This window comes from Sphaeramia orbicularis, chromosome 22 (assembly GCF_902148855.1).
Source record: "Sphaeramia orbicularis chromosome 22, fSphaOr1.1, whole genome shotgun sequence".
NCBI lineage: Eukaryota > Metazoa > Chordata > Actinopteri > Kurtiformes > Apogonidae > Sphaeramia > Sphaeramia orbicularis.
This window is the reverse complement of record NC_043978.1, coordinates 38,926,701-38,940,555: the sequence shown is the minus strand read 5'-3', so window position 1 is coordinate 38,940,555 and position 13,855 is coordinate 38,926,701. Positions and strand designations below refer to the sequence as shown.

The 13,855-nt window shown below is 39.3% G+C and overlaps 1 protein-coding gene across 1 annotated transcript; it reads left to right on the top strand.

Moving 5' to 3' along the window:
* The first annotated feature begins 1,773 nt into the window (after positions 1-1,773).
* On the top strand, positions 1,774-9,392 carry LOC115413993 (alcohol dehydrogenase 1-like). The gene is made up of 9 exons (XM_030127154.1): positions 1,774-1,857; positions 4,075-4,176; positions 4,294-4,435; positions 6,533-6,620; positions 6,975-7,194; positions 8,270-8,530; positions 8,650-8,782; positions 8,866-9,004; positions 9,134-9,392. Exons 1-9 carry the CDS (start codon positions 1,840-1,842, stop codon positions 9,162-9,164), a joined length of 1,134 nt encoding a protein of 377 aa, XP_029983014.1. The 5' UTR covers positions 1,774-1,839; the 3' UTR covers positions 9,165-9,392.
* The last annotated feature ends 4,463 nt before the right edge of the window (positions 9,393-13,855 follow it).

Below are 13,855 nucleotides of genomic sequence, written 5' to 3'. Positions count from 1 at the left end.
AGTGCAGCTGTCCTCTCTGTCAGACATCCAGAACACCAGGTCCAGAAGTATCACCCTTGACGGTTCACATCCTGTTCTCACTGTTGCCCTCAGGGAACAGGTACAGGTCCATCCAGGACTGCACCTCCAGATTTAGCAGCACGTTTTACCCAAGTGCAACACGGGTACTGAATACATTGCAATAACACCTCAAATAAGGATATATATTTAACACATATCCTTAGTGTCCAGCCAGGGTCAAAGTGCAATATATATTTATCTCTACTGTTTCTTGTTGGTGACATGCTTGTTTTTATTCTGTATAAAATAAAAATGTATAAATTTGTTACCAAGTGCTTGAATAAACTATTGAAACTGTATACCTGTCTTTTCTTTCCCTACATAACTGAAATTCCTAATTCCCTACATAACCATTCCATTCTTCAAAACTCTTGCCAAAAGTCATAGTTATATTTAAAAAAAAAAAAAAAATGCATCCATGGTTTATCAAAATAGACACCTTAATGAACATCTTAGCAAATTTTCATTGTTAGGAGACACTTGCAACCGCACTTTTAAAACATTTAGAAAAAAAAGGAAAATTTAGATGTTAATTTTTGTTCCCTACATAACCATGCAGTTTTTCAAATTTTTATGGCAAAAGATGGCACTATATTTTTGTTTCTTTTTATGAGCTTCAAGTACTAGTTAATACTTTTAAAATGATGTATTATTCATGTCTCTATCTTAAATACTTTTTGAATTACAGTATAAAATGTAGTCGGGCACTCCCTACATAACTGCGTGACTTGACCCATATACGTATATTTACACTTTTCTTTTAAACTGTTTTGCACTACGCACCACTAGAAAGTTGTCTCTTTTAAGTTAGCTGTACATATATATAATGACAATAAAGGCATTCTATTCTATTCTATTCTATTCGACCAACTGAGGATCCAATTGTAAATCTTCCAAAAAGAAAAAAAAAAAAAAAGATCAGCTTCTGTTTATATATTTGTCATTTATCTGACTTTCTCTTTTCCTACTACCCCTGAATTACCCAGGTACACTACGACATTACCGGCTCATATGCCTTGAACTCATTGTCCAAGTCGTAAAAGTCATTATATCAGACGTGGTGTTGCGAATCCTGTGTGTGGACTTTGAGCTGCTGCTTTGTTTGATGTTTGCTTTTTCCAGGTGCAGCTGCCATTATAGATATTAAATCTATTCAGCTCTGTTATCTTCTTCTTGAAAGAAAACGTAGTAAATATTTGCAATTTATTCATGACTTTAATATTACCCCATCATGCGGGTGTAATGCAAATTTAATCCCGCAGAGGATCGTATATTGTTACTGTCAAGAACGGACTGATATGTGATGTTATATGAATATTTGACTTATTTTAACAAGCATCAGTGTGTTACAGACCTTGCTGATATCACATAATTTAATGGTATCATAACATCACAATGTAAATCCTCCACAACATCATGCTCACATTGAATTTTTCTTAAATTCTGTAGCTGCTGTGTGTTTTTGTGGTTGTTTCTCACTGATTCAGTTTATGATCCTACCTTTATAATAGGTTTAGCGTTAAGGAATCATGGTTTGTGGTTCTTCATGTGTAATTGTTCACGCTATAACCACACACATTCTGGAAATCCGAGGATTTGTCCATGTGCTTCTTCTACTACAGTTACAGATTAGCAGTGGGGGTCTCAAAGTTCTTTAAGAAAACACACAATACAACAATAAAACACTCAGGTCTTTGTGTCTCCTCCCACTATTGTATCCTGCAACTCGCTCTGGACAAGATCTTCTCTCACTTGTTCTCACTGAACTTTGGAGCAAAAATGTCCACAGCTGGTAAGGTCAGTATATGTGTGAACTGCAGAATATGTGAGATTCCGAATAGTTTGCATGTGATATGTGCTTAATTGTGCATGAGACTTACATATGCACACACACTAAAATAAGATCATTAGTAGTGAAGTCAGAAAACACTGTAAATTAATGTAGAGATTATTTCAATATTGTAAGAAAGAGTATTAAGCTGATTTTTAGTACTCATAAAAACTAAAATTGAAAAAGTTAATATGTTCTTAAGTGAATTAACTTCACACACAGATCGTAGTGTTAGTAGAGGGTTAGTATATCACTGTTATATAACAGTGGCTGCGTGACCTTAAAATGCCTGTTCTCTTTTCCCCACTTTATCTTTTTTCCTGCTTTGCCTCAGTGGAGTATCACATGTTCTGATTCGACAAAAAGTACAAAACTATCCAGACCATGTGTATCAAATGCTGATTTTGGCAGAGACGACAGACAAGTTGAAAAAGAGGACAAGAATTTAGTGGGAAAAGATTGGAGGCGTACTGTGAAAGCAACATAGTGTTGTTGTTAACCCTGTGTGTGGACACTGCTGTTTATGTCATGGATCCTTTCTCAGGCACAACTCTATTCTGTTATTGTCTTAAAATTAAAAATGAATAATTATGTTTTGTAGCGTTTTTATTATGGCTGATGTAGTGACACTGCTCGTAAAACCTCTATTAAGGGGAGAAGAGAAACCACAGATGATCCACGAATGCTTTGTTCAGCAAAAATAGACAATTCAAAACAGACAGATAAGCAGATGTAAAATACGAACTCCATCAAACCCTCAGAAATTTAACCATTTACAAACACAATGGTGCAAAAAAAAACAAAAACCACAGTTAAAAAAAAAAAAAAAAACTGGGTTAAATATAGTGTCAGCAGCTGTCTGTTGTAAATCTGTATAAACATTAATCTGTCAGATCATTATCTGTGTCTTTTGATTTTTTCACAAGCACACCCTCCTTCATATGGATGTTTAGAAAGAAATTACACAAAGGAACAGAAGGTTTTCTCTAGAATGCAGCATTGGCTTTTATCCAGCTGCTACTAGTGGAGATACTTGCATTTTTTCACTCAGAATAATCATAAATAAATAAACAAACAAACAAAAACAAACTTAGAGTAGATTAGATTAAAGGTGCTGGAGACTTTCATGACCAATTTTTCATCAAATCTGTAAAACCTCAGTCATAGCCTCAGTATCATGAATCTGTAAGTCTTTCTGTGATTACTCACCTGAATGTCTTGCATCACGGTGAACAATTTCGAAGTGTCATCCACCATAAACAGTCCATGTGTTTACAAACGAGCCGGAAGGTCCTCGGGCATCTGCGGAACTTTGTTGCAACGTGCATTGTGGGAAGCAAAGGCTTGCGCAGCCACCTGGCAGTGGCAGCTGCTACAGACATGATCGGAAACGGCAGGAACTTCCTTCCTTCTATGCATATTCCTCCAGCCGTTTCTGCGTGTTTGTTTCATCCATATAATGCCATATGGTCACGCTGCCGCTGCCAGGTGGCTGCGCGAACCTCCATTTCCCACAATGCACGTCGCAACAAAATTTCACAGATGCCCGAGTGACGTCCCGGGTCGGTTTGTAAACACATGGTTTGTTTAAGGTGGATTACACTTCGAAACTGTTCACTGTAATGCAAGATATTCAGGTGAGTAATCACAGAAAGACTTACAGATTTGTGATACTTAAGCTACGACTGAGGTTTTACAGATTTGATGAAAAACTGGTCACAAAAGTCTCCAGCACCTTTAAATTAAGTGCTCAGAATTTTAAAAAAAATATTGAATTTGAGAAATGGCTAAAATCTATGGTCAGGTTAAAGGTCAGGGTCAGGTTTATTTCTATAGTTCATTTACAGCAATGCAAAGTGTCCAAAGTGCTGAACACGTATAAAGGTAAAAGTACAAAATAAAATAAAACTAATAAAAATATATGGATATAAAAGACAAGGTATGATAAAATGGATAAAACAGGCACACAACAATAAAATACTCTCTAAAAATACAACCAGAAGATAAAACAAGTTCAGATTAATGTTGCATTCTTTTGTGCAACCAAAATAAATATCAGCCACTTACTGAATGGGTTTATTTTGAAATCCATCCAAGTTGGGCTTCATGGAAACAGGTCGCAACATGTTTTTTATCACTGCTCTTGTTTGTCTACTCCAAATTGTGGTGTCATTGCCCGTTAGGTTATCAAATGCAAGGCTGCGGTGGCGTGGGAGCCCAACAAGCCTGTGACGATCGAGGAAATTGAGGTAGCCCCTCCCGAGGCTGATGAGGTTCGGATCAAGGTGAGGAACCGTGATGGTGCAGCCAAACCGAACACACTTCCTGTCTTGCTTATTGCAGCCTGTATGATCCAGTTATGGTTAAATATTTTCATGATGCGGTCTTTGTTTTCTGTCCAGATTGTGGCGACCTCAGTGTGCCATACAGACCTGTACCACCTCTTTGAGGGTATGCACAAAGATGGCTTCCCAGTCGTCCTCGGCCATGAGGCAGCAGGCATCGTAGAAAGCGTTGGGTCTGGGGTCACGGAATTTCAGCCAGGTCAGATTCAGATTCTTTGGGAATACTGTACAATCATTACCTTATTAGAAGATCCAGAGTTCTGAAAGGTTTCACTGCAAAAAAACACTTGGTTCAGCCTGAGTTTTACACAAGGAGACTTTTCAAGTAAAGACAAAAATGTCAGTTTAGTAAATGTCAGCAGGTGTACATCACTTAAAACTGCAGTGCTGGAATAATATCAGCAAAGAATTTGGAAAAATATTGGGATATGAACTACCAAGGACATGTTGGGTCATTTAACAGGAAAAGACAAACCAAGTAAGAATAAATATTTGATTAAAATCCTCTTGGTAGCATCTAAAAAAGCCATCCCACAAAAATGGTCTAAAAAGGACCCCCTTACCCTAAGTAACTGAAGAGACACTGGAAGAAATTCACAACATGGAGAGACTTACTTATATCACAAGACTACAGCAACCAACATGCGAAGATTGATGGAAAAAGTGGACAGTATACAGGAAGACAACTGACACCATGTTCTAAATGTTTGTGTTGTAAAATCTCAAAAATTAAACAATAAAATATTCATTCATTTTCTGAGCCCGCTTTATCCTCACTAGGGTCACTGGAGCCTATCCCAGCTACTTATGGGCGAAGGCCGGGTACACCCTGGACATGTCGCCCGTTCATTGCAGGGCTGACATATAGAGACAAACAATCACTCTCACATTCACACCTACACGGTGGTGCAGTGGATGGCACTTGTGCCTCACAGCAAGAAGGTCCTGGGTTCAATTCCAACACCAATTGAAGTGGGTGGGACCTTCCTGTGTAGAGTTTGCATGTTCTCCCCGTGTCTGCGTGGGTTCTCTCTTGGTACTCCCTGCCTATCTTCAAGAAGCTCCTGAAGACGCAGCTCTTCCGAGAGCACCTCCTATCCTAACACTTTCAAACATTCCATCTTAAATATTCTAATAAGGTTTTTCCCAGGATTATCACAGATTCTTCCAGGATTATTTCTGGACCTGCTGTGGTGGTCCTGCCTCTTCCCTGCCCTCATCATCACCACTCACTTATCCTCAACTGCCTCCATGTGTCTCCCCCTACTCCCCCCTTCTCCCCCAGTCTCTATCTCTATCGCTCTCTCTTTTTCTCTTTCTTTACCCTCTCTCTTTAACCCCAACTGGTCAAGGCAGACGGCCATCCTCCAGGAGTCTGGGTCTGCTCCAGGTTTCTGCTGTTAAAGGGAAGTTTTTCCTCGCCACTGTCACCAGTCACAAATGTTTGCTCCTGGAGGATTCTGTTGGGTTTCTGTAAATTGGCTTAGAGTCTGATTTTTGACCAACTCTATATATAAAGTGTCATGAGATAACTTTTTTTGTGATCTGGCATTATATAAATAAAATTTCATTGATTGAGTGATTTAATTGGTTTTCCCCTGTAAGTCGCTTTGGAAAAAAGCATCTGCCAAATGCATAAACATAAACAAACTCCGGCTTCCTCCCTCCATCCAAAGACATGCACTGATAGGTTAATCTAAATTGCCCATAGGTGCGAATGTGAGAGTGACAAAAAAATACAAGTTAAAAAAAAAACTCCACTGCTGATAGTCTTTTGGTGTCACTAGGAAAATTTTCCAGAACGACCTTTCAATGTATTGCAATTTAAGTGGTCTGAGATGAAACAAGACCTGACCCGCTTCTGTTTTCTGGCATAAAATCTATTTATCTCCTGATGCAGACTTTGACTAATCACAGGTGTTTTCAGACAAGCAGGAAGGTTGAATCCATGATAGACAGAGATAAGCACTGATCACTGTTTAGGTTCAGACATGACTCCATTGTTGTACTCTGTATTTCAGCAGAAAAACTGCCTTCTCTTTTCAACAGTGCAGTGAAATGTTGTTAGGTTGTCTATGTTTATAATTAGTCTTTGAATTTGGACTGAGAGGAGAGAGCTGTGGAAGGAAGGTTTGTATTTTAAAATTCTGGTAATTTTTCCAACTGATTTTGGCTCCTGCAGCTTTCAGGAGGCGGGGTAAGGTCTGCTTTGTTTAATAGAAAGACTAAGCCAATCGACAATCTACAAAAAAAGTCATTTCAAAGTCACTTCATAGCATTTAATTCCATCTTTCAGGAGACAAAGTGATCCCCCTGTTCCTCGCCCAGTGCAGAGACTGTCGATTCTGCAAGAGTCCCAAGACCAACCAGTGTGAGAAAGCATGGTCAGTCTAATACACATTCATCTTTATTTATTTATTTTATCATCAGAGATCTGTATATACAGGGTGTCCCATAAGTCTCCATACATAGGAAAAATAAGCGTTTCTTGACATAAACCATTTTTATTTATATAATATGCTCTATATGACTGCCATTTTGTCGGGAACACATTTCAATACGTGTCCACCACTGCTGAAGAACTATAAAGAAGAAATATAAAGAAATACATGTTAGAACCATGGAATGTATTATGTCTCCTATGTATGGAGACTTATGGGACACCCTGTATTATTAGAGATCTCTATATATTCATTTGTATTGACTGTACCTTTACTTCAGTTTATTATTTCCCCTAGGGTTGAGCATCGTGCAGATGCAATGTCACCGCTAAGGTCCAGATTAACCTGCAAGGGGAAGAAGGTGTACCAGTTTTCAGGAATCAGTACCTTCTCTGAGTACACTGTGGTCAAACAGATTAATGTGACCAAGATCGACCCGGCTGCTCCGCTGGATAAAGTGTGTCTCCTGGGCTGTGGGATCTGCACAGGATATGGAGCAGCGGTTAATACTGCTAAGGTAGATGCAGCCTGTTGGAATGTCCAGGACAGTCCAACTTGTTAGATTGAGTCAAATCTAACTGGAAAAATATCAGATCATGTGAACTGAAGCGTACTCACTGAACAAGGGGGCTTCAAAAAGCTCATGGAAAAAGAGTATATCTTCGACGTGGTTTAAATCGCATGGCCTTCAGTTTTAGACAGATGGACTTAAAGGTGCGCTGCCACACAAAACCATTTTTATTTGTAGTTTTTGAAATATCTTTGGTCCATAGGTGTTTGTGTTTTACTGAATTTGAAAATGAACCGCTGCTCTCCTCTGTCTGCTATTGCCACTGAAAAGAAATAAGCGAAGAAATCAGGTCAATTAGAAAAGCTGGTCAGTGTGACATGTTAATGCCTGAGCTCATTACTATTCATGAGTGAGACCACACCAGAATTCATCTAGCGACAGTTTTCATATACAGCAAGCTGGGGTGCCGTAAAAGTGGGGGGTGGGTGGGTAAACATGATAAATTCATGGGGCCCAGCAGTCCTGGGGGGCCCACAGAGCAGTGGAGGGGTCCAGTGGATACAGGTTAGAAGTTCTAAAAATTCCATGTAAGGTCCGCTGTACAAGAGAGGCATAGCAGCCAGGAGTCGGACGTTCAAAGCATGTTAAGTTTCACTTTCAGTTTCCACCAGTTCCTGTTCCTTTTGCGCAGGGTAAAGGATGCTGAAAAGCCAGGCTCTCATTGGCTAGCTGTTAAACAATCAAAGTCAAGCTGATTAGCATGTTGAATATTCATGAGAACTGGCACAAATCGAGCTGAGTCTTCCAGCAGACTTTCTATACCACGTTAGAATGGCTTGGAACTCGGTAACCGAGGCATTTTTACCACAAAAAATGTTAGAGTCCATGGTAGAACTTCAGACATGACCACAACAGTAATAAAAATACATGTGGCTGGATACCTTTAAAGGCTGGTATCCACACTTGCAGAGGTGTATTGACCTATATGGAGCATATCATCACTGTCGGGTGGAAACCTCTTATGTCCAAAATAGTTATTTTTCCGGAAACTGGAAAAAACTATGTATGTTCCACATTGTAGGTGGAGGAGGGCTCCACATGTGCTGTGTTTGGCCTGGGAGCTATCGGATTGGCCGCTGTCATGGGCTGTAAGAACGCAGGGGCCAAGAGGATTATTGCTGTCGACATTAATCCAGACAAGTTTGAGAAGGCCAAGGTGTTTGGTGCCACTGACTTTGTGAACCCCAAGGATCACGACAAACCCATCAGCCAAGTGCTGTTTGAGATGACCAATGGGGGAGTGGACTACTCCCTGGAATGTGTCGGCAACGTGGGAGTCATGGTGAGGCACATGTGAACTGGGTTATCTACCTTATGATCGCCCTCATCCTCTCAGCTGTTTTGAAGTATTAAAGTCTGATGGTGAAGGCATCTGAGTGTGTATTGCCTGTCCTCGTGTAGCGCAGTGCACTGGAGTCCACGATACCAGCCTGGGGAGTCAGTGTGATCGTTGGCTGGACAACCTTACATGATTTTTCTGCCCCACCCGGTGACCTCATTGCTGGACGCACATGGAAGGGGACCATGTTTGGAGGTAAAACACCTCAAATATGAGTAAGACTCTCTATGCTTTTACTGTATGATGTGCATGATGTTTCTGTGCTGTTTTTTGCTCAGGTTTTAAGAGTAAGGACGGCGTACCTGAGATGGTTAACGCCTACATGAACAAGAAACTGATGGTGGATGAGTTCATCACTGATAACATGACCTTTGACCAGATCAATGATGCCATTGAAATGATGAAACATGGGAAATGGTACATTTTCACTATTTTATCTCATCCACCATCCATGAGTTAGTTTTATTTTCAGTGCAAAAGAATAATAAAATGTGGAATTCTTTTTAATGCAATTTTTTTTTTTTTATTATATTTTTTTCTCCACAGCATCCGCACTGTCCTGACTTTTACTGAATAAATCACAGTCTTCAGTGACCTACAGATGGATCATACATGAGTCTTCATACACTGGGAGATCAACTAGCTATTACATACAATAATTTAACCACTGAAGTGGCTTAAATGATTCACACTGATGTACTGACACTGTCATATGTAAGAGACAAAGTAAAAACATGTCTGTATCACTTTGTTAATTCTGTTTTATTTCATATTTAGTTTAACAGTTTATGTTCAGTTTTGCACAAACCAGCCTAGTTTTATCAGCAGGTCAGTAGTGTAGTTATGTTGATATTCTGGGAAGGAGATAATACTGTATATCCAGTTATCCAGTGGTGTAGTGGTCCCTAGAGAAGTGGGTATACTCTAAATTTTTGCCCCTTTTTTTTTTTTTAAGTAGTCCAGAAAAATGCCCTGTTTTAGAAACAGTGACATATAAGACTACTGTATTTAGTTTACCCAAAAATCCATCAATAGTATTTGTTCACTTTTATAAAATGATCATGACTTGATCAGGAGCAGTTTGTAGGTTTTACTGGTCACACAAGCAGCTGCATGAATGTAAATGTATTCAACATGAGGCAAACACAGGATAACATTAGCCTACTCACACGGTTTATCTATAGAGGGTATGCACATACATTACTTCCCCCCAGACCACGCCCCTCTAAGTCAGACTGAGTGTCAAAAACCAACCTGCTCAACATGACGGAGTATAGCAGTAAACACAGCCAGACTGGGAAAATGTGACATATGAAATTAAATGAAGGACAACTGGACTGGACATGGATCTGTACAAACTACCAAAGAACAAGTGGTCCATGAACACTGACACGTGGACAGAAATCGTGTATCCGGACATCCAGGGTGTAGGGGATCATCGCTGTTTTTACCTGAAATAAATATACATGGTTTCATCATTACTGACAACCAGGGTCCAAAACTAGGGCCCAGAACCAGCTGATCCAAAGTCCATTTACAGTAGACCATGTACTGACCCCAGTGAATATATGCATGATCTACTGGTACTGAGGAGATTTACTGAGTCTAGTTCAGATCAAGTACTTTATACAACACAGATACTACTGCTGTGGACCAGCAGGGTACAACTGTATTCTGGTAAATTATGATATTTTTCCCACCTGTTTTTAAATTACAACATTATTCTTGTAATATTATGGTTTTATTGTCGGAATATGACAACTATAATCTCATAAACGAATGACATTTTTATGAGTTTTTTTTAAACTATGACTATTCTCATGACATTGTGATTCTGTTTGTATTCGACTTTATTCTCATAAAATTACAGGTTTATATCAATATTTTATGACTTTATACTCGCAGTGACAAGGGTTTTTATTTTCTCATGTGGCCCTAATACACCGTGGTAGCTTTATTCTCCAGTTCCCCCGTATTTAAAAACTAGGTTAGCCTCAGTTTAAGTTAGTTTACTAATCATGTAGGAGCACAAGGTTCAGAATCACAAAATGAAGACAAAAACCATGAAAGATCTGATCATGAAACCAAGAGCTTTACTAAGAAGTAACGTTAGCCAAAACAATACGTAATTTAAGGTATGATTTTACCCAAAAATACAGCATAAATTAATGTTACCTGACACCAAACAGGATCCACAAATATGGGTTTGGTTTCCTGGATTTGTGGATCCATCTACTTCTCTTTTCTTTGTCTTTCGGTGTCTGTAAAACGATAGCTCCGACTGCTTTTCAAACCTGTTCATACAATCAATCACACAACAGCTCTTCCCCATTTTTTATTAAATATTGTTTATTGTTCTTCAGTTTAGACAGTATTGAAGCCAATGCTGTCACTCATCTCCCTCTTTCTGCCACTCAGTGGGCGGAACCGCGGTGACTTCTGCTAGTGGTGACATCATGTGCATACCCTCTATAGGCGACAACATCTCTTCTCCTCTGACCAGTAGTTTAAAACAGTGATTCATCTGGAAACCACCTTAAAACTTACCCTAGAATACATTCCATGAAAGTAGGTTCTGTCAATACGTGTCACTCACTTGAAAGATGTTAATTCTGCCTTTCTCGTTCACATTTCCAATAATTGTGCATCTTTCAACGAGACGTGGAGTGACCGGTCAATCCACTGGGGTGGCACTGGTACCTGAGGTGTCCAGTCAGGTTCCAGAGGTGGCCAGCGCTAGTTAGCAATATTTTCCTCGGCATGACCCGCCCTACTCTGCCCCTGATTGGCTCCTCAGTCCTCATGCCTAAACTTAACCAGAGTCCTCGGTATATATCAGAGTCGCGAAACTTCCATAGACTCCTGTTGTCAACAAAATATGCACCTTCTTTCGGGTCATGGAGGGGCCAGTAGTTCCAAACACTGAGTGTAACGCCATCAAACGTGTGCATTTCTATTGCAGCTGATCTAACAACTCCAGCGGTAAGTTAATAAGATATCGTCATCTTTCAAATTATTGAGTGTATTTCCTGTGCTAGTGGACATGTTGTAAATTCAGTTTTCTTTGGTTCGGGTTAGGGTTTGTACTAATATCTTAAACCACTGTTATGTTCGATTGTCAGCTGTAGCCCTATAGTTTGCAAATGTGACTTGTCCTGCTGTTGAGATTTAATGACTATAACCACAAATTATGGAGTTTTTAAGATAAGGTAACGTTAGTAGAAATGTTGTTATCGGTGGGTTTTATTTTAGTTGTTTTGCTGAACCTGGTGGTGTTCGGTTCAGTTTGTCAGCTGAGGTAATGTGCTAATTAGGAGGAGAGTTACTGTAGAGCTGAGCTCTGCCAATAGAAGTTCAATCAAGTTATTATTCCTGAGTCAAAGGAGGTGAAACTTCTGTCACTTGGTGTTTGTAAGATCCGACTCATCCTGTAAGAATTCTGTTGAGTTTGAGTTGGCTAATTTTGAGTTTTTAATGACTTTAGTGCCCATGCTAACGCGAACATGCTAAGTTAGCCACTATGCTATCTGCTGGTTAATATCGTATTGTGTGTGTTATCAGAGCAGAGCTTGGCAGACACACAGTGTTCACAGATAAACACTGTTTTCTGCTTGGACCTCAGTTCTATAATAGTAAAAGTTAAACATGGTAAACTGTCCATCTCCTTATGAGTACAGTAAAACTGTAGAATGAATGAACTTGTAAAGTTAGCACCACTCACATAAGCAGCCTATCCAAGCTAACACCAACCTTTACCCCTAAAATTTCAGTTTTCAAAATAATGAATGCAGTCCTTTCAGTGGTCAACCCCACTACTCAAAAGTAGAACACACACAACAGTACATATGGAAGTGACACAACGGTTGTGTGTGGTTTAGTTTCAGATTTACCATGTTCACTGCTGTTTCTCCCATTAATTAACATGGCAGCGCTTAGTTTGTTTGGACCTAAAGGCTGACATGAACAATGTGATCACCTGAGCGGCGACATCAAAGCGTGTCGCAACTCTCTTTCTAGGGCTCTGAACTTAACCAAGCGAATCAGTGAAGGTACCAAGTACTAGCCAATTAGAGGCAGAGTAGGGTGGGTCATGGCTTCACCATCTTAGGAGAAAAAATGGCCAATGGGCTCTAAGCACAGCCCCGCTATCCTGAACTTCAGGTGGCTCCTTTATTTCCTGTCTTTCATTACTGGACACACTGGTTAATCCAGGTGTGTCTGCTGCTTCTTGTTGTGACTACTGATCAATTAGACACACCTGGATTAATCAGTGTGTCCAATAATGAAAGACAGGAGATAAAGGAGTCACCTGAAGTTCAGGAAGTACTGGGGCTGTGCATAGAGCCCATGTGGCTCACAGATACTACTGAATGGTGTGCATCAGGGAGGTTTAGAGGTGGGTATAAGCAATGATAACTGAAAAATAAGTACTACACTATACTACAAGTAGCACTATAAGTACACCACTGTGTATATCATACAATAAGACCAATGAATATGAAACGGTACTGTGTGTAAAAACAAAACAAAACTTCCCTTTAATGACTTTCTTTGTGAATACATCTGTTTTCTTATTTTTGCTACTTTCACTTAGGTAAGAAATGTTTTAGATGCAAGACACAGTCCACAAATTGCCACATTAACTCAAGAAAGCATAGGTTTTACATTTTATGAATGTAAATGACACATGTGTATCTAATTAATTCTAGAGTGTTCTATGTTTTAGAGTCATTTTTAGTACAATTATTGAATTATTAAATTCATGGGCTGCTGGTCCACTGATCCAAGGTAAGATTATAAACACCTTTAGATGACACTGGGCGTGTGTCGGAGGATTCAGAAATGGATGCATCCAGTGCAGGACGACAGTCAAGTGGAGAATCTGACTGAATATACTTTTTTTTTATGACTTACATTATTTAAATTTTCTTTTTCCAAACATATCACATCATCACACATCTAACATTTAAATTAGAATGCTGAATGCACATTTTTAATCACAGCACTTATTTAGTTCTTGTTTTCTCTGAAATATTCACATCATCATGTTTAACATAACTGAATTTTCACTCCACTGTAGTCTGTAAGAGTCATCTTAGTTCAACAGAAATTGGCCCATGTGATTTGTGGTTTTCACATTTACTAAAATAAAAGATCTGAGTTACATGTGAACAAAAGGATCAGAATGGAGTCACTTTAGGCTGGATTGTGAACATAAACTCCATTCACACTGCAAGTCTCAGGCTACATTCAGACAGCAGGTCTTAA

Bases quoted from the DNA above. Each gene is read 5' to 3' on its own strand.
- LOC115413993 (XM_030127154.1), top strand. The intron at 6,621-6,974 runs GTCAGTCTAATA...TATTTCCCCTAG, and splicing joins AACCAGTGTGAGAAAGCATG to GGTTGAGCATCGTGCAGATG. The intron at 8,783-8,865 runs GTAAAACACCTC...TTTTTTGCTCAG, and splicing joins GAAGGGGACCATGTTTGGAG to GTTTTAAGAGTAAGGACGGC.